The following is a 21,055-nucleotide window of genomic DNA, read 5'->3' on the forward strand; positions in this document are numbered from 1 at the left end:
CCTGCAGAAATAAATTTAAATAATTTCAAATACTGACTGTACAGCTATGGAATAAATATGTTTTTAAGAGTAAACTTTCTTGCTTTGTTGGATGAAGATGTTAACAATACAGCATTAAATTTATAGAAGACTGTTATGTCCAGACAAAAAATGATTAAGTTAAGCAAAAAGTAACCTGAAATTGCTGGATTCATATTTAATGATAAATTTCCATGCTGATTAAGAACACAAAAATATGGTCTTCTTTCAAACAAAAATTAAGAAGTCACCTGATCTTGGCTTGTTACAGTGTAAGGGATTTTTAGCACCAGTTCACAAGGTTTCCATGATACTTAAATGACAGAGTGGAATAAAAGGCAATTATTCCCTTGGTAATTTATCTGCCACAAAATAATAAATTGTAAATATAATATACAGAAGTATGCAATGGTGCATTGTAAACTTTACCTGAAACTTGAAATTTGTCTGAAGCTAGAAAACTGCTTGTAGTAAGTGTAAACTTTAAACTATTATATGTTTCTGTTAGAAGTGTCTTCCATAAATATAAAACGATTTGTTAATTTATACCCTGAGATGTCCAGTATCACTGTAAAGGTGATCAACAGATGAAAAATTAATAAATGAATTTGTCCCTTACATACCAGGAAGTGCTAATGATTGGCAGTTGTCAATCCATGAGCTGGCACATACATTAAAATAGTTCATAGGATGCACTTGCTGTTGTCCAATTGTTAGTTACCCTATTTGAGGAAAGTTCTGTGTGCCGGTTGTCTGTGAAAGCACAAGCTACATCCTGCGTGTGTTTGTATTTGACTATTTGTAAGTTGTGTTTCAGAAGTGTAGAGAAAGAACCAGCCAAGTATTTGCCTAAACAAATGTGGAAAACTGACTTAACACCATACACCAGCAGGCCAATGGCCTTATTTCCAGAATATGGATTAGATCCTTTTCCCTGTCACCTCCATTTCGTGCATTAAGCAATATGAGTAGGTCGAATATATGCAGAAATGCAAGTTGCCAATGATACTAGTCTAATGAATACCTAACAAAAGCACTTATAAAACTCAGTAACATTAACATACCTTCTTTCGAAACTGCAACAGAGCCAATAATAACTAAATCAACTTTGATCTTGGCATCCAATCCAATGGGTTTTCCATACAGCTCAAGTCCTTTTCGAGATGCTCCAACTCTACAATCTTTATTTGATGCACCCACTGGCAACTGTATTTGTTTTAATAATCCATTACGTAAACGTGGTATTGGCACTAACACAGTTTTTCCTGCCTGTGGGGCAAAACGAAAAATAAAATAAAACTCATCATACAGATGATAAACTAATGACAGTAATTTAAATAAGATGAGAATATTTAAATTATTTAAATAAGAAATATACAATAAAATAGAAAAACCACATTAAAGAGATTAATCATTTCACACCTTTGGTTCAAGACATGGTAGTTGTCCCAAAAGCCTTTAACCACAATTTCACGTTTATTGTTTGTATGCTAACTAGTTCATCATTATTACCTTGCGAAACACCTCCTGCCCTCCCTATGTTATCAGTGCCTGAAGAGTTCAACTGGATCTTGAACACTAAGGAAGTATTTCTAAAGATGTTCTACAGGCAAAATTTTTTCCAAGGAAGATAGTTCCCCAGTATTCTACCAAAAGAAATCCATCTTGCTATTTGCATAATCTATGATAGAATGTATGTGATTGTTCCACTAAGTAAAGCCACAAAATATTTCCAAAGTTTCCAGAATGAGATTTTCACTCTGCAGCGGAGTGTGCGCTGATATGAAACTTCCTGGCAGATTAAAACTGTGTGCCCGACCAAGACTCGAACTTGGGACCTTTGCCTTTCGCAGGCAAGTGCTCTACCATCTGAGCTACCGAAGCATGACTCACGCCCGGTACTCACAGCTTTACTTCTGCCAGTATCTCGTCTCCTACCTTCGAAACTTTACAGAAGCTCTTCTGCGAACCTTGCAGAACTAGCACTCCTGAAAGAAAGGATATAGCGGAGACATGGCTTAGCCACAGCCTGGGGGATGTTTCCAGAATGAGATTTTCACTCTGCAGCGGAGTGTGCACTGATATGAAACTTCCTGGCAGATTAAAACTGTGTGCCCGACCGAGACTCGAACTCGGGACCTTTGCCTTTCACGGGCAAGTACTCTACCATCTTCTGTAAAGTTTGGAAGGTAGGAGACGAGATACTGGCAGAAGTAAAGCTGTGAGTACCGGGTGTGAGTCGTGCTTCGGTAGCTCAGATGGTAGAGCACTTGCCCGCGAAAGGCAAAGTTCCCGAGTTCGAGTCTCAGTCGGGCACACAGTTTTAATCTGCCAGTAAGTTTTATTTCCAAAGTATTTGAATGAAATGACTAGGTCTAGTGGTTAATCATGATGCCAAAAACTACTGGATTTTGAGTTTTTTAAAGCCTACTACTGTGTATTTATACTTGTTTGCATCACTTGGATACTTTTCCAAGACCAGACTACATAGTACTATGATTTTTACAGAAAATACCCTCCATTTTGATAAATGTGTCACATTTGAAGTGTGCCAAGATTGCAAATAATATTATAAGAAACATTTATTAACATATTATGCACAATCCTATCATACATTCTTGGGGCACAATTAAATTACTTTAGCATCTGTTGTGACTCTTCATTCATGACAATATGTTACATTCTGGCTGTCAGGATGTTTTCAATTAAGTCAAAAACCTAGATCAATATAACACATTACAATAATTTCCCTGAGAAATTTTAATGTATAACAAAATCCGAAGCTTTTTTTAAAGTAAAAAACCACTGAATCCAAATCTGACTTTTGCAATACAATGTGTCAACAGCATGTGTCTGAGCACTGGTGCTCACATAATCAGTATGTTGCTTACCAAGGAGACTGTCATTTCATTCTGGGTACATAATTAAAGTCATAAAAGTCCAGTAAAACTAGTGGTGATTGATACAGAGTATTGAACTCTAGGTTTAAGTTTCAATAATTTCATCTCATCCCCCTCCACCCTGCCTCCCCAAGAATGTGGTGGTGTATTGCCATGAGAAACCAATACTCATGATATACAGGGTGAGCACAAAGTCTTGCCCTGATTATAATTTTTTTTAACAGAATAACCATTTGACATGATAAGTTACATTTGATGTCATTAGATAGGTTAGTGTTACTAGTTGTGATCAATAGATGGCCCTTGTGCTCTACAACACCAACACAGTCTGTTAGGTCGCGTTAGTTGCTGGCGAAATGGCATCAAAGAAGGAGAAAGTGCATGCACGTGTGCTTTGGTTTCACGAAATGAAACCGCCCATCAGTGCCCAGTGCAAATTTTGGGCTTTTTATGGAAGCAGCCCTCCTGATGTTAAATAAAAAAAAGTGATGGTATGCAACGTTTAATGAAACAGGTGGCACTGCAGATCGTCCTCAAAGTGGCAGGTCTCGTGTGAGTGATGCAATTATTGATCGTGTTCGGCAATCATTTCAACGGAGTCTGTCTAAATCAAGTCATCAAGCATCACGTGAACTTCAAATACCACAAGAAAGTGTGGTGAAGATTCTTCATGAAAGGCTTATGTTGCATGCTTACAAAGTGCAAATCATGCAGGCCTTGCAACTGAATGATTTGCTGACACGTGCTGAATTTGCAACTGAGATTCTCAACAGAACTGATGGCACTAATAATTACTTAAATCGCATATGCTTTACTGATGAATCCACCCTCCATGTCAGTGAAATGGTAAATAGGCATTATGTCCATATATGGGGTTCAGAGTCTCCACATGCTACAGTACAGTTACAGTCAGACAGCACAAAATTGAATGTTTGCTGCGGCCTCATGCATAACAAGGTTTTGGACCATTTTTCTTTGCGGAAAAATCCATTACCACTAACATTTATTTAGATGTTTTGCAATAGGTCATTGCCCCACAGTTAGAAGAATATCAACCATGGATAATTTTCCAGCAAGATGGAGCACCCTGCCCCACTGGGCTTTGATAGTGTGTGATTTATTTAGGTGATAGAAGAAAATGTGCCATACCATATTTAAAAAATGAGGAGCTGTTTCTAACAGTGAAAAATATCATGCCAAAGTGTTTCTGTGCTTCCACATAAAAAAAAGGCCATTTTTGTACCGTATTAATATAACATATCACAGTGGCCAAATTTGATACACAACATCAAAGTTAGTGAACTATTGCGATTATATTAGTTAGGAGTGTACTCAAGTGTTTGAAATGGAAAACGGTAATGAGAACAAGTTGTCTGATTACAGAATATCTTATGATAAATAAACACCCACTGTCAGCCACTGTAGCTGAGTGGAGAGCATGCTGGCTTGTCATGCCGGGAGGGACCAGGTTCGTTTTCCGGATGGATTGGAGATTTTTCCCTGCTCTGGAACTGCATGTTTGTGTCGTCTTCATCATCATCATCATTTCATCCTCATTGACGCACAAGTCGCTGAAGTGGTGTCACCTCAAAAGACTTGCACCAGGCAATCAGGTCTATCTGCAAGGAGGCCCTTGCCACACATTTCAATGAATACCCAGTGAATAAGGATAAGTGTGTTCAGGTAAGTTGTTTTTTTTTTTTCCTTCCCCCCCCCCCCCTGTGGACATAAATGTTGAATCACTCTCTCTGAGAAAAATATAAACAAACTACTCCAGTTCCATTACAGAATCATCCTATCCCACTGGAGGCAAGGCCACCTGTGAAACCAGTCAAATCAGGCAAAGTTATGTTGCTGTCGACAACTCAATGCCTCTCCTATTCGGTAAGTAGTTATCTTTACTCTTGAATTGTTTGCTTTCTTTCAAGAGTTTTAATTCCCATACTTATTAGATATTTTGATGCATGAGCATCTTACATGGAAAATCATATCAGTTAATAAGTGTAAAATTATTAGCTGTGCTCTGTACTCATTAAACTGTCTCACAACCATAATAACTACTGCCCTGGAAGAAATGTACAACCGATTAATACATCCACATTCACAAATGGGATTAAAATTTAGGGTTGGAGATGTGCAGCCTATGTGGATAGGTTATTCAGGCTCCAGAAGAGAGCAGTTGTAATAATTTACTAACACAAACAAAATACAATCCTGTAGCGACTGTTTCAGTAAAATGTTGTGCTAAAAGTGAATCGCCAAAAACTGCAATTTATAATCAGAAAATTTGTGAGAAGTTGAAAAAATGTACTAAAGAGATTGCCTACACTATGCTTGCCTGTCCTCTTGTAGAGTATTTCTGTGTGGGGTGGTATCCTTACCAGATAGGCTTGACAGATGACATCAAAAAATTTCAAAGGAGGGGACCTCATTTTGTATTGTCATGAAATAAGGGAGAGTGTGTCATGGATACAATGCCCAAGTGGGTCGTTTCATACAAATGAAAGTGCATCTCACTGCAGTGAGATTTTTTCACAAAATTTCAATCACCAACTTTCTCCTCTGAATCCAAAGATATTTTGTTGTCTCCTATGGAGACATGACAATCATAATTTTTATTTTCCTTAATTTGTTTCTGCAGGTGTCTCTACAAGATAATTTCGCTATCAATTTTACAGCTTTCTTTTGTAGCTTTAATAATATTTGTATACGCGCATATGCATTTCCCCATACCAGGATACCATATGACAGTTGTGTTTGGACTAGTCCATAGTATATCATTAGTATTGTTTCTTGTGCTCAAAGTTTTTCTCATTAGAAATATAATTGCCCTCATTTTACAACAGGTATTATTTATATGATTCTCCCAAGTCAAATACCTGTCCACCATCACACTAGGAAATATACTGTTATGTCAGCAGTAATGCAACATGTGGGAAAACCATACATCAACACTAAACATCACATTAAGGAATTTCAATGGGTATATACAGCCAGCCTTTGAAGATATAATTTGTTGCGCAGTGAAGCTTCGTCAGTTATTGATTTAGATCAAATGGCAGTACAATGTGTGTCAGTGTGTCAAAGACTTGGACTGAGGAGACCACTGGAATTTGTCACATGATGTTAGCAAATGTAAAACACCACATTCAGGGTAAATATCAAACACAGAACTTCATCTTGAAAGTGTGATGGAACAATATGAAGCGACTGTCATTTATACTGTTCCATGTGAATGCTGCCATCTGCAAAATGATATAATCAATAAAAAGTAATACACATGACTAGGATAAATAAAAGCATAGTGGTTTCACTAGATATAGGGAGATGTGTGTGCAAAGAATAAGAGACAGAAACAAAGAGTAATGTAAAACTGGTCTGTGTACATTACCTGACAATTTTGCACACATTCAGACAACAAACAGCAATAATCTTTTCAAGATTGTCAGCAGGCAGAAGTAATAATTAAGAAAAGCCAAGGAAACTTTACACATAAGAAACTGCAAAGGAAGCATTATGAACAATCTGTAGACTCAGCTGTTCTAAAAAAAAAAATCAGATAGGCAACTAAATATGGCCTTAATAAGTAATGATAAGCATGATAGTATAGACGAGTCATTCCATGTCAAATCAACACACTTTAAATAAAAATTTTACCTCACCCTCTTAGATTTTGCTGAAAGTTGGCATACTTATAGTGGGTGCTGAAACTAACAAAATTACCAAATTTCAATTTTTTACCTCAAACCATTCCTGAAATATGGTCACACAAACTTTCCAAAAACTGGCCAAAAATGTGTGAACTGACTTTTTTTAAATTGCCGTAGGAGCTGCCCTAATTGAGATAGAGAAGTGGGAAAGGTGTCATTTTTGCACCATTTTTCATGCTCTTTCCAGTGATAGACAAAAAAACATAGCTTCTAATTAATAAACTTTTTCAAAATGGTAATTAATATTTTGAATTTTTTTTTTTTTTTACAAAAAGTACATAATTGAAAATTTTCAAAATATTTCCATAACTACTTCATACTGTTGTAAATCACATGCAAAACATAAATGTGGGATGATGATGGGTTCATAGTTAAAAAAAATTATTCCGGACTCTTTTTTTTCACTAACGGTCCTAGTTTGACCAAACTGACCTTTAAGGTAATATGTCAGTAGAGGACCGTATACATAGAGCTTGATGTCTGTACAATAATTCAGAGACTGGAGCCATTGTTGAAATTATGTAGTCTGCATTGTTACCTTCTAAGGCTTTGTGTGCCTACAGCATTATTGTGCACTGTGGTTTTACTGCAAATCAGTTGTTACCTCTGTGTTGACCAGTCTATATCTATTACATTTAATAGTTGACTTTCAAGTAAATCTATACATTGAAGGGCAGTTTATAAGTGGTTTTTGTATAAATATAGAACCAAGTAAAAAGAGCAGTGCTGTAAGAGTGCAGTGTTGTAATCCATTGAAGAAGTCAAATCATTTTATTAGAGACAGAAAAAAAAACTGAGACATGTCACAACATGGATGCCCAAATTTTTTCCTCAAATACCAACTGGTGACAAGATTTGTGATAAATGTAGGAAAGATGTAACCAAATTGAAAAATACACCAGAGCCCATCAGTGATGAAAGTGTTGAAGAAGAATCTTCTGGATCAGAGATAATCATCCGAGACCAAGACCCTGACTTCACTCCAACTTCAGTAGCTGTTAAAACATTTAACACAACACTTCAAGAACTAGGCGAGTCCCCAATTGACAAGAGAAAACTAACATCTAGGCATTACGCCAAATCAGAAGTGAAGAAAATCTCATCAATGACACGTAAACTTTTTGTTGCTCCTGAAACTTCTTTGTCGGATACTGATACTGATGAATCCATTCCTGAAAATCTTAAAAGAAACTTTAAAAATTCTATAAGTAGAGCAAAAAAAAATAATGATTCTTACAAATTTAGCTGAAAAGTGGAGTGTCAGGAAAATAATGAGGGAATTTAATGCTCCTAATTACATTGTTCGGCAGTCCAAAAAAATTTTGAAAGAGAGAGGATTCATGGAAGGTCCAAACCCAAAACCAGGGAAGTGTTCACCAACAGAAACAGTCAAAACTGTACATTCATTTTATGAAAATGATGAAGTCAGCAGGGCAATGCCAGGTATTAAAGATTGTGTGACAATTACAGAAACAAGTGCAAATAAATGAAAAATATAAAAAAGACTTATTTTGTGTAACCTTAAAGAAGCTTACAAACATTTTAAAGACAAGTTTCCTAACATAAAAATAGGTTTCTCTAAATTTGCTGAGTTGAGACCAAAACATTGTGTATTAGCTGGCTGGAGTGGCATACACACTTCTGCGTGTGCACAACTCACCAAAACATAAAATTAATGATAGAAAATGCCAAACTAAATACAGTAACAAACAGCATCTTAAACAATTATAAGCAGTGCATTGCAAAAATGCTTTGCAACCCATCATCAGTTGATTGCAACATGGGAAACCGTGAATTCTGCTCAGGTGAAACTGTCATACGTAAAATTTTAAAAGACTCTTTTCATGAAAACTTAATTGAACAAGTTCAGTTCCGACAGTGGATGTCAGTTGACCAATGTAATCTGGGAATTGTGCAGAAAACTTCTGAAGAATTCATAGATTTATTTTGTAGTAAGATGTCAACTTTGATTCGGCATGACTTCATTTCCAAGCAACAACGAACATTCCTTAACTCCACAAGAGAAAACCTTATGGAATCTGAATTTGTCGTCGTATGTGATTTGTCAGAAAATTATAGTATAGTTCTACAGGATGAAGCTCAGAGTTTCCACTGGACAAGACAACAGATTACCATTCATCCTTTTGTTATATATTACAAAGAGTAAGATAAAATTGAGCATATGAGCTTTGTCATTGTTTCTGATTGCCTGGAGCACAATACAACTGCGGTTTACACCTTTCAAAAGAAGCTAATTTCATACCTAACAAATAAATTTCAAAAGATTCCAAAAAAGATATACTATTATTCTGACGGTTCTGCTGCTCAGTATAAAAATAAGAAAAACTTCCTGAACCTTTGCCTTCACGAGGAAGACTTCAACATTAAAGCTGAGTGGCACTTTTCAGCCACAGCACATGGGAAAGGGGAGCACATGTGAAAGGGCCTTGTGATGGAGTAGGGGGTGCTGTATAGAGACTGGCAGCTCGTGCAAGTTTACAAAGCCCATACCAAAATCAGATCCAAACCACATGAGATCTATTTTAATGGGCAAAGACTATGCTGCTTCAGAAATATTCTTAAAAAGCTGACTTGAAGAGGCATTGACAATCAAAGGAACACAGCAATTTCACGCTTTCATTCCCAACACTACATCAAAATTAATAGTCAAATACTTCTCAGGTGATATGCAGATTTGGGAGAGGGAAGTAACTACATCACCAGACAAACTGAAGTTACAAGATGTATCAGGCTATGCCACCACTGTATATGGCAGAAACTGGTGGCTTGGGTACATTTTAGAAAAAATGAAAGAAACTTGATAAAGTGAAAATAACTTTTCTTCATCAATGTGGACCAGCTAAGTCATTCTCTTATCCTGCACATGCAGATGTCCTGTGGGTGTGAGTTGTGGATGTTCTCACAAAAGTGAATTCATTTACTCTGACAGGGAGAACATACATTCTTAATGAAGGTGATGTAAACCAAACCCAGTCAGCTTTATTAAAATGTAATATGTGAAGTTCCAAGACAATTTATTGGGAAATTGCTTTCAACTCAAAACTTAATTTTTGTCTCAGGTTAGTGTTAATGTATATTTTATAGAAAGTTGTTTCAAAATTATTGTTAGTACCTATTGTGTTAAATTTTAGCTATGTACAGATACCTGTTACTCAAAAACAAACATTACGTATTTAATTTGTTTAATAGTTTCATTTCAAACATCATAGACCAGAACTATTATGTAAGTACTTGTACTTATTCATACTTTCAGTTTGTAGTTAAATGCTCAATTTCTTGGTTTTGTTATATCGGTTAATATACTGTTAGTGAAGTTGTATGAAATTAAAATAAGCAATCAACTTAATTATAAAATATGCTGATTAGTTTTGGTTTAATAAGGTGATATTTTGATATTTCTAATACTTTGTTTACTTACCTTTCAGTATATTTTAAAGAAATTCCTGTTTGTTAAAGGTAAATTTGGTCAAACTAGGGCCGTTAGTGTAAAACAAGAGTCCGGAATAATTTATTTAACAATGAACCCATCATCATCCCAGATTTATATTTTGCCATGTGATTTACAATAGTATGAAGTAGTTATGGAAATATTTTGAAAATTTTTAATTATGTACTTTTTGTAAAAAAAAATTAAATCAAAATATTAATTAGTATTTTGAAAAAGGTTATTAATTAGGAGCTATGTTTTGTTGTATATCCCTGGGAAGAGCATGAAAAATGCTGCAAAATGACACCTTTCCCAGTTCTCTAGCTCAATTAGGGCAGCTCCTAGGACAATCTAAAAAAAGTCCATTCACACATTTTTGGCTGGTTTTTGAAAAGTTTACATAGCCATATTTCAGAAATGGTTTGAGATAAAAAAAATTGAAATTTGGTGTTTATGTTAGTCTCAGTGCCCACTATAAGTATACCAACTTTCAGCAAAATTTAAGAGGGTGAGGTAAAATAGGTGTGTTGATTTGACATGGAAAAAATTTAATGTGGTGAAGAATCAAAATGACACGATGACTGAAATAGCAATGCTGACAAATGTTAACTGCAAGAGAGCAGAGATACTTGACAAAAATTTACATAAATAGAGATCTCCACCCTGCCCCCTTTCCTCTCCTGAATTCAGGAGGTATGACAAATGTTTGCTAGGAGAAACATGCAAATAGTTTGGTATTCCACAGGTTTACATGCCTATAAGTTCTCCAGGTCAAGAAGATACTGAAATAATGTACGACAAGATAAATTATACAGATGGTTAAGGGAGTGACGAATTTAACTATGCTTGTTGTTGTTGTGGTCTTCAGTCCTGAGACTGGTTTAATGCAGCTCTCCATGCTACTCTATCTTGTGCAAGCTTCTTCATCTCCCAGTACCTACTGCAACCTACATCCTTCTGAATCTGCTTAGTGTATTCATCTCTTGGTCTCCCTCTACGATTTTTACCCTCCACGCTGCCCTCTAATAGTAAATTGGTGATCCCTTGATGCCTCAGAACATGTCCTAACAATCGATCCCTTCTTCTGGTCAAGTTGTGCCACAAACTTCTCTTCTCTCCAATCCTATTCAATACTTAACTGTGCTGGGAGAATAGAATTCAACAGCAGGAAAAGGAAAAATGGTTAGAGAACTTGGAGAGGGGTATACAAATAATAGTATAAAGTGCCTTGTAAAGTTTTACACAAAGTATAATTTAACCACTGCTAACACTTGGTTTAAGAACCATTAAAGGAAGCTGTATATCCGAAAGAGACCTAGAGATACCAGAAGGTTTCAGATAAATTATATAATAGCTGTTCAAAAAGTATCTGACATTTATTTGATCTTTATTCAGATACAGTTGTTTGACACTAGTCACCTTCAAAGTTCTACTTTCAATTTTTACGCAACTCTCCCAATGCTGCTGCACTGTTGGAAGCAGCAGAACTGACTCAATGTTAGATCAGGAGAACAGGGAAGCTGCCAGACCACAGCTGACAAACAACAGCCATATTGTGTTTGATCAAAAAAACTCTGAATTGAGAGTGGGTGCATTATCATGGTGGAGGTGCCAACTGCACACAGTAAACTGTTTGCACCTCCCTGCGTCAAGAAAGTGATGCAGAAACTCTCGGTAGTACTCTTTGTTGACATTAGTACCTTCTGGGGCATACTCATGATAAGACTACACCACAGGAATCAAAAAAGATGGTCAGCAAGGGTTCACACTGCTGCAGACTTCCCTTGCTTTTTTGGGTTTTGCGTATAATGGATGCTTCCATTGCAATGACTGGAACTTTGTTCCTGAGTACTACCGATAAACCCAAGACTCATCAACAGTGTTTATTGAAATAAGAAAGTCCAAATTAATGCTTACAGATTCCAGCATGTCCTGTGTGATGTCTGAATGAAGTTGCTTCTGCTCAGTTGTTAGCAAATTTGGCAAAAAATATGCTGGGATCCTCCTGAGGATCAAGTATTCCTTTAAAGTGGAATGAATATAGCCAATGCTACTTTTAAACTCATCTGCAAGTTCACTGGTTTGTCTATCCTGCATCACCAGGGTCTTACATGATCAATAACAACCTCATTTGTGGATGTTGACTACCTGAACATGCTTCACTCTTCACTGATGAGTGGCCATCTTTGAAGCAGTTGTACCACTCCTTTATCCATCGCTTTGTTCCCAAACACTTGTCAAATCTTCTGTATTGTTTTCAACCTGAGAATTGTCAAGCTTAAAACAAACTTTGATGCAGTAATGTTGCTCAACTTTTTTCTGTCATTTTACCCAAAACACAACATCGGACAACTACCACTTACATATGTCCACTTGTCAACAACTAGGCAGTGACTAGTTGCTATCACAGTCATGAAAAAAATCAGACATGCACACTACGTATGCCTATGAACACAGAAAGCATGCATGCCCCAATACCACTGTTGGTTTCAACAATAACAAATAAAATTGGATACTTTTACAAAATTCTTTGTATAATGGTAAGAATGAAATTTTGAAACCAATTTTTAAATTGCAAAACATTTCAAGGGACAAGTGTGGACTCTTGGTATACTTAATGGTTATGATTGCTGAATAAAACTGAAGAAATTGCAGAAAGCAATGAAATTAAGAAAATAGGATCTGGATAAGTGAGGGAACCCAAGGTTTTAAATGGAGCAATAGGTAACAAGTGACTGAAAGAAGAGAAAGGAATACAACAGCTGAAGCTCAGAGAGACAAATTGACATGGCTCAGCAGAAATTATTTGACAATACAAGAGATACTGAACGAAATTAAGGGAGGAGGAAAATATAAAATACAGCAAATGGAAAAGGAAAATATGAATACTGGTGTCAAAAAAGTGAGCCTGACATAATGTGCAAAATGGTGAAGCTGGAATGGCTAGTGGGATATGCAGTGCTGTGGAACAGTGCATGGGTAGAGGAAGATAGATGCCACCTACAGTAAAATTCAGACACCTCTGGAGGAAAGAGAAGCCCCTTTGTGAATATTAAGAGATCAGATGATAAGCAAATACTAAGCAAAGAAGGGAGGAGGGCTGAAACATGGAAGGAAACAAACTGAAAGACAATATTATGAAAAGGGTAGGGGAAACAAACAGGGATAAGAAGGAAAATACGACACTGTGAGAAACATTTGACAGAACAACAAAAGAGCTAAGTCAGAATAAGGTCCTTAGAGTAGTCAACATTCCCTCAGAATTACTGAGATCCTTGAGAGAACCAAACATGACAAAACTATGCCACCTGGTCAGCAAGATATACAAAACAGGTAACATATCCTCAGGCTTCATATAAGATGTAATAATTCCAATTCCAAGCAAAGGTGCCGACAGATGCAAATATTATCGAACTGTCAGTTTAATAAGGCATGTTTGTAAAATGTTCATACAAATTTTTCACAGAACAGAAAAGCTCATAGAGGCTGACCTTGGGAAAGACCAGTGTGTGTCCTGGAGAAATGGAGGAGCACACAAGACAATAATGACCTTATTACATGTACTGGAATACACACTGAAGAAATGTGAACATATGTTTAAAGCATTTGCAGTTTTAGAGAAAGCTTTAGCCAATGTATAGTGGAATGCACTCTTTGAAATTTTGAAGGTAGCATGGATAAAATAGAGCGAGCAACAGATTATCTACAACTCATGCAGACATCAGACTGCAGAAGGACATGAAAGGAAAGTGAAAGTTGAGAAAAGAGTGTGACACATTCATTGCCTATCCCTAATGTTATTCGGTCTGCACATTTTGCAAGCAGTACAAGAAACCAAAGTGTCATTTGGAAAATGAATTTAAGTGCAGGAGGAAAAAATAAAAATTTTGAGGTTTGCTAATGACATCGAAATTCCACAACAGACAGTAAAGAAATTGGAAGGTTGAACAGAATGGACAGTATCTCAAAAAGACATTTAAGATGAATACAGACAAAACATAAAACAAGGACAATGAAATGTATTAGAATTTAATCAGATGATGCTAATGGAATTAGATTATAAAAGGAGACACTAAAAGTAGTAAATGAGTTTTGCTATTTGAGCAGCAACATGACTGGAGATGGCTGAAGTACAGAGGATTTAAAATACAGACTGGCAATGGCAAGAAAAGTGTTAACTCTTAGGAAATGTTTTCTGAAGATATTTGTCTGAAATGTAGCCTTTTAGAGAAATTAAATGTGGACAGCAAACAGTACAGACAAGAGGAAAATAGAAGTTTCAGAAATATGGTTCTACAGCAGAAAGCAATTAGATGGGTAGATCAGATATAACTAATGAATTGGGGAGAAAAGAAATTTGTGGTACAAATTGATTAAAAGAAGGTATTGGTTGATGGGACATATCTAGAGGTATGAACAAATTATCAATCTGGCAATGGAGGGAAGCGTAGTGAGGGTAAAAAATTATAGAATTGCTCAAGGCACCATTAAAATAAGCAGGTTCAAATGGCTGTATGTTCCAGGAGATATAAATACGCTTGTACATCATAGATCAGCATGGAGACATGTATAAAACCAGTCTTTGGACTGAAGATGACAACACCACCATCCTCTTCTAAGCATATTGTAGGAATTCTTCTGGCAAAGCACATGTTATCAAATTTTCAGGTATTTACTATGGATGGGAGGAAGGGTTGCCACTGTAAAAAAGATTGTAGTAAAAAAATGAAAGATAACTGTGAGGAATGTTAGAATCAGGTGGAAGCAAAATTTTGATACAATAAATTTACAGATCTCTTAGTCCTTACTTCAATCCTAGTAGTGACAGGCAGAAAGGGTGACAATCTGTTGTACCAGAATTCCATGTAGGAGAAACCAGGAACTGTATCAAAGCTTACAATATAATCAAGAGCTATCGGAGTATATTATTATTGACAGTTTTTTAATGCTTAAAGCAATGTTACCAGAAAGTATTAATAATGTTATTAAGACACAAAGTCTCTGAATAAAATGAGGACAGTATAAGAAATGTGCCACTGTCAGGCAGTCTGACAAAAAGGTCCATACATTAAGTTCATGAAATGGTAAATGAAAGACACTGGTGACATTATGAGATTTAAAAATACCTTGAATGATCATTTCAGGTCAATTTAAGTAGATTCAGACAAAATATCTCTGACTTCAATATTGAAACTTTTTTACACTATCATTTTGCATGAAAGCCACAGACAATAGTAGTATTGGAGGGGAAAAAAAACGAGAGAGACAAGTGCAGCAATTAACAAATCACTGAAATAATGACTCAAATACACATGATTATATGTCACACAGGATAGTTATTATTTGTACAGCTCTCATTAGCCAATAGCTCATTGCTTCTACTTTTTGTGGACTGTTACCTTTAGTCCCAAATTACTTACATTCTAACAAGAGCTGTAAGACAGATTTTTGGTGGAGCATACAGAAATCTTTAATAAAAGCTGTGGAGCAAAACCTGAACAAAAATATTTGAGAGCTGAAATACATGAGATTTTGTGCAACACATCAGTTGAAATTGTAAAACCTTTTCTCACAATCTCTTCTGGAATAGTGGGATTTATATGCACGGATTTTAGCTAGAACAATACAAGACACACACTTTTATTTCTTCTAGGGTTTTACTGCTTTTCGAGTGAAGCCCCTTAGCACACCTGTTAAGACCATTATGGGTTAACACAAACTTTTTTCCTTAATAAGATTTCTATAAATATTTCTCTCTCTCTCTCTTTAAAAACTGTGACTTGTAAGATCAATTTTTAATGCGCACCCCATGTGATACTTCTCATTTATTTCCTAAATCGATTATTTACATTCTCATTTCTTATTATGAACTGTTTTATTTCAGTTATCTCTAGGGAAACAAACAACGGAATCTGCTGTTCTGCTGCAGTCATTCATTTTTCAGTATGTCAAATATTTTCTCACAAACTTCATGTGAGATATTTCTTCTAAACTTCTTTTCTTGTTCAGTCAATGCTATACTTACCTGAGCTGACACAACTGCCCCATTCATTGGTTGATATTTTTGACCTGCTTCATGTAGAGGCTTCCGCTCTCGCCTAATTTTCTTATTCTCTCTCTTCAGCCAATGTTTCCTTGTTTTTCCTCTTTTTATAAAGCTATTCTTCAGATCTGTGCCATCATTATTTATATCAATAGCAATATCTGAGAGTTATTACTTTCTGCATTGTCCTATAAAATGCGAGGTAGGTTCATTTCAAGTTTCTAGCTTGTCATCTTATTGCAATATTAAAGAAAATGCAAGGCATGAAACAAATTACTTTGTTACTTTCTCTGGTTCTTTTCTCTTTTAGCATCACATCATCATCAGACATATAACTGTTAGCCATCTCATTGGGATTGTAATGTAGGCCTTCAGGGGAATGAGGGAATTGCCTGGATTGAGAATGCCTTCAAAGTTCTCTGAGTTACTCACCAAGAACATGACTCTGCAGGAGAACATATGTTATATGCTGTAGTGCTTAACCTACTGCATTAGGAAGAAAGGAATTATGCAGGTTTCTTAAAGTCAATCTCACCGCCTGAGTCCGTGTCAGTGTCTTCACCCACCTTGTACACTTTGTCTTGTTTCTAAGCAAAGCCAATTTGTGATGTTTTGTTCTTGATGGTAAAGGTATTTGAATAACATACAGATACAATGTATGTCTTATATTTGTTATCTGAGTAAAACTATCATTGACAAAAATCACTGCTGCTCTGTGTGGCCTCTCTTACAAGATTTTACATTACCTTGCTTTTGTGCAGTGAAGTGCCCACAACAGTTTGCACTTCTCCACTATTAAACATGGCTTACTTTTGCCATGAGACACTATTCACACTGCCCTTATCATTTTGTCAAAGGTTATATCAGTCAAAACAGAAAGAACCTAACATACTGTTCTGAAGCAGAAAGAACCTAACATACTATTCCCAGCTGATCTTTCTCATTGCCACAGTGAAAAGTGGGTTAAGTCACTTGGCTCTAAATCACTGATCATGTGGATATGCATTCACATCTCTTGCCAGCCACATGTGGGGTGTTGAGTGCAGAATTGATGGCCATCTATTGGGCCTGTTTCATTAAACCGTCCTCCCTCACCCAAGTTTTGTTGTGTGCCGACTCAATGAGAGGTGCTAGTGTGGGAGAGGCTGCTGATACATAAACTTGACAAGCATAGTCAAGACATGACAGAACTAACGCCCAGTAAAGGAGGAGAAGTGTCAAACGATCTGCACCCCAATACATGCGGGCAAGGAAGTGAAGAACATTGACTTTATGCAAACAGTCAACCTTCAGATGACGGATATAGGGCAATCAAGGAAACTTGTTGTCAAAAAGAAGACCCAAGAAATGGAAATCAGGGACCATGGTCAGGTGCTGGACGTCGAGGTAGAGCTCCAGCTCAGGATGGAACATAGTATGGTGACAGAAATGTACCACCCTCGATTTTAAGGGCGAGAACTGAAAACTGTGTAAGAGTGCCCACATGGAAGTGTGCCAGATGGACCCTGGAGGTGTCATTCTGCAGCGGTCATCGAGTGGGAGCTAGGCCAAATACAAAAATCATCATATAGAGAGTAGGGGTGACCAACAGTCCCGCAGTGGCCATACGTCCATTAATAGCAATTAGAAAAAGGACACATAATAGGAGCCATTCTCCTGGGTCCATGGAGGGCTGAGAATAGTATTAACCCAGACTGAACGACTGGTGTGATACAAATTGGTAAATAAAAATTGGGAGGGAGCACTGAAAACTCTACTAATGGAGTGTATGGAGGATGTGATGGAGCCATGGTGTGTCATAGGCCTTACAGAGATCAAAGAATGCTGTGATACGATGGCGGCATTGAGAAATAGGCTGCTGAACTGCAATTTCCAATCATAGCAGATCATCGATCAGAGACCGTCCCTCTGAAAGCAGCACTGGTAAGGAGATAAAAGGTCCTGAGATTCAAGGACCCAATTGAGCCAAAGAGCCACCATCCATTCTAGTAACTTGCAGGGGACACTGATCAGGCTGATGGGCTTGTTACGGTTAAACACCTGGAGGAGATATTGGCATTTTGGAGGATTGGGTACTGAAGCAATAGGTTATGGATGGAATCAAGGCCAGGAGCTGAATTGTGGGAAGAAGTGAGGGCCAGAAGAAGTTCCCATTCAGTAAAAGGTCCATTGTAGGATTCCACCTGATGAAGGGTAAAACATAAGCAGGAAGCTTTAGCCTGCTGTGTATGGAGGAGGCAGGCAGCTGGACAGGAGGCTGACACAAATACAGTCACAAAATGAGTGGTGAGGTGTTCTGCGAGAACTGATGCATCTGTAAAAAGGTCATCTGGAAAGGCAAGACCCAGAATGGAAGACTGCCGCAGACAACCTCTGAGGGTGTGGAGTGTAGCTCACACTCGTGACAAAGGGACAGAGGAACCTAGAGAGGAGACAAAGCATTCCTAACACACCCATTTTCTCCATTTGATTAAGTAAAGGGCTCTGGTGCCAAAGACGTTTAAAGATAATGAGACCAGTGGAGGACGGGTGCTGCTTACGATGTTGCAAGGCACAACAATAACCACATAAATGTTTGTTCACATACCTTTTAGCATATTTTTAGGTGCATGTAACACAAAAAAATGCTTTTTAATTGATACATTCAGTAGCATATAGTCCACACATAGACAACGGATAGTGTGGAGTAGCATTTAACATAACAAGAAATCATAATACCAAACTCACTCTCTCTCTCTCTCTCTCTCTCTCTCTCTCTCTCTCTCTCTCTATATATATATATATATATATATATATATATATATATATATATATATATATATAATGACAAGGATGCCACATTATGGCATGGCCTCAAAATGCTGAAATATGACAATCAATGGGAATGAGGTTACATGACTTAGTTGGGCCACATTCTCACTTATGTTCATCTCCTCATAACATTCTGGCAATCTGGGAGTGATGTGGTAGGGCACTGCCTTGCTGGAGGTAGAGGTCACCTGTGGGGTGAACAACCTGATGCACATAACTGGACCATTTTGTGTCACTCTCCAATAAGAGACAATGTTAGATTTATCTGGGGGCTTATTTCATCACACATAAACACCCCCTCATTAAAAACTTCCACCATCTGGCTAAATACTGCTCTTATATGAAGCGGGACACTATGACGTACGCTACCTTTCTATCTGGTTATACTATAATGTACCATAATTCTTGAGTCCATGTGATCTTTTCCGTCGTATGGTCACCAAACAGTTGTATTTCTGCCCCCATGCAAATCCTGATGTCCTGCGTCACACAGTGCACAAGGGTACATACCTGAAGCAATGTTATGCACTCTTTAGGGAAAAGGTGTTTCTCCTGCTGACAAATTGCTATCCAGCACTGAAACAGCAAGTGCATTGCTGTACAGAAGTATGTTTTCATTACAATGAAAAAGAGAAAGAAAGAAGGAGAGAGAGAGAGAGGTAGGCTTTGTCAATTAATTTCTTGGCACTCACTTATAAAGAATATTTGGTCAGCATTCATAGCAAAGAGTTTATCAAAAGAACTTTACACTTTCAAAAATTTATATTAACAAAACAGTGCATCTTATATGCTTCAAACTGTAACCAGTTAATAGAGTACCCCTGAAAGATTTTTTTATGTATGGGTGCAATTACTGCATTCTACACTATCGGTGCCAGAGTGTACTGATGTAGAAAATGGCAAATAATCACAACAGAAGGGTTGATGTTGGTAACTGCTGTTCGACAAGCATTTTTCCCACACTTTCACCAGAAGACACCTGGCAGAGTTTGAACTTGTGTTGGGTACAAACAGTTTGCATTTTCAAAGGTAAAAGTTCCAGCCAGTCTCCTGTGTTGGAGCAAATGTCAATCACATTTGAGGAGCATTCCAATGAGGCCCACAGAAATGTTCAAGTCAAGCAAGCTGTAAGCTTCAGATCCTACAAACAACTTCTGTACCGAGGCATTGGCAAGGGCAGAAAATGATGATAAATAAAAGAGGTTAATTTTTATTTATGAAACAATGTGTCACACTAATGGTGGAGTTAATCAGCACAAAGTTCATTTTTGAGGAACAGGAAATCCTCGTTCCTCCACTTGACACCAATGAGATTCACCAAAGGGCAATGTGTTGTGTGCAATGTCGAGCGAAAAGATTTAGAGCCACTTCTTTTTCACCAGACTTAATCCCTTGTATTTTTTTGTGGTTATGTAAAAAAATGGTACACTATGTTTGTAACAAGATAAGGTTTGAAGGAAGCAAGTTGTTCTGTTTTGTTTGTATGAATTTATTAGAAGTGTACAGTTTTTGTGTGTTCACCCTGTATTTATAGAATTAAAAGCAGTTGATCCCTAAGATTAAGCAGTAAATAACAGCCTTACAACACTCCTAGCCTGAATTCAGCACACGTAAGATTAAAAATTGAGACACAACAAAGGTAAGTTACTTTGTATGTTCCCATTCACTAATATCACACACAATATCACAAAATTACAAGGAGACAGAATGGTTGTGTAATACTTTATCTTTAGGAGGCGAAATTCTCAGTACTGCTAAATGAAACATATAAAAATTACAAAAAACCTATTCTACGTTTCAGAACTGTTGATTCCTTACTTACAACAAGTGTGGCCCTCACAGACTGGAGTCTTAATGACCTACCTTTCCTTTCTGACCTTCCTTAGTCAACCACTCTTTCACATCCACAAAGAAACTAATGGTTCCAAAAGCTAGGACTATTTTTTGTACTTTTATAAATGCGTGTCAGCAGATTCTCCTCCTCAAGGTAAGGACTATCCAGCCATTCTATCTCCTTGCACTTTTATTTTACACGGACTGACTAATTCTACACTAGGACACAAAGTATTCATTGCGCAAAGATTACAATATAACATGATGCATTTCCTTAAGCAACTATGCAAGT

At 37.0% G+C, this 21,055-nt stretch overlaps 1 protein-coding gene across 2 annotated transcripts in view; it reads right to left on the bottom strand.

The window, feature by feature from the left end:
* LOC126355427 (methenyltetrahydrofolate synthase domain-containing protein) overlaps window positions 1-21,055 on the bottom strand; it is a 121,711-nt gene that overhangs the window by 97,189 nt on the left and 3,467 nt on the right. Inside the window, exons 1-2 of one of the 2 annotated variants that reach the window (XM_050005734.1) lie at window positions 16,102-16,307; window positions 1,083-1,287 (exon numbers count right to left, since the gene is read on the bottom strand). In XM_050005734.1, coding sequence (XP_049861691.1) covers window positions 1,083-1,287; window positions 16,102-16,128 — 232 coding nt within the window. In that variant the 5' untranslated portion in view covers window positions 16,129-16,307. Of the gene's footprint in view, window positions 1-1,082; window positions 1,288-16,101; window positions 16,308-21,055 lie in introns of those variants that run through there. The other variant, XM_050005733.1, reaches the window with a different exon arrangement.

This window comes from Schistocerca gregaria, chromosome 3 (genome assembly GCF_023897955.1).
Source record: "Schistocerca gregaria isolate iqSchGreg1 chromosome 3, iqSchGreg1.2, whole genome shotgun sequence".
Lineage (NCBI taxonomy): Eukaryota > Metazoa > Arthropoda > Insecta > Orthoptera > Acrididae > Schistocerca > Schistocerca gregaria.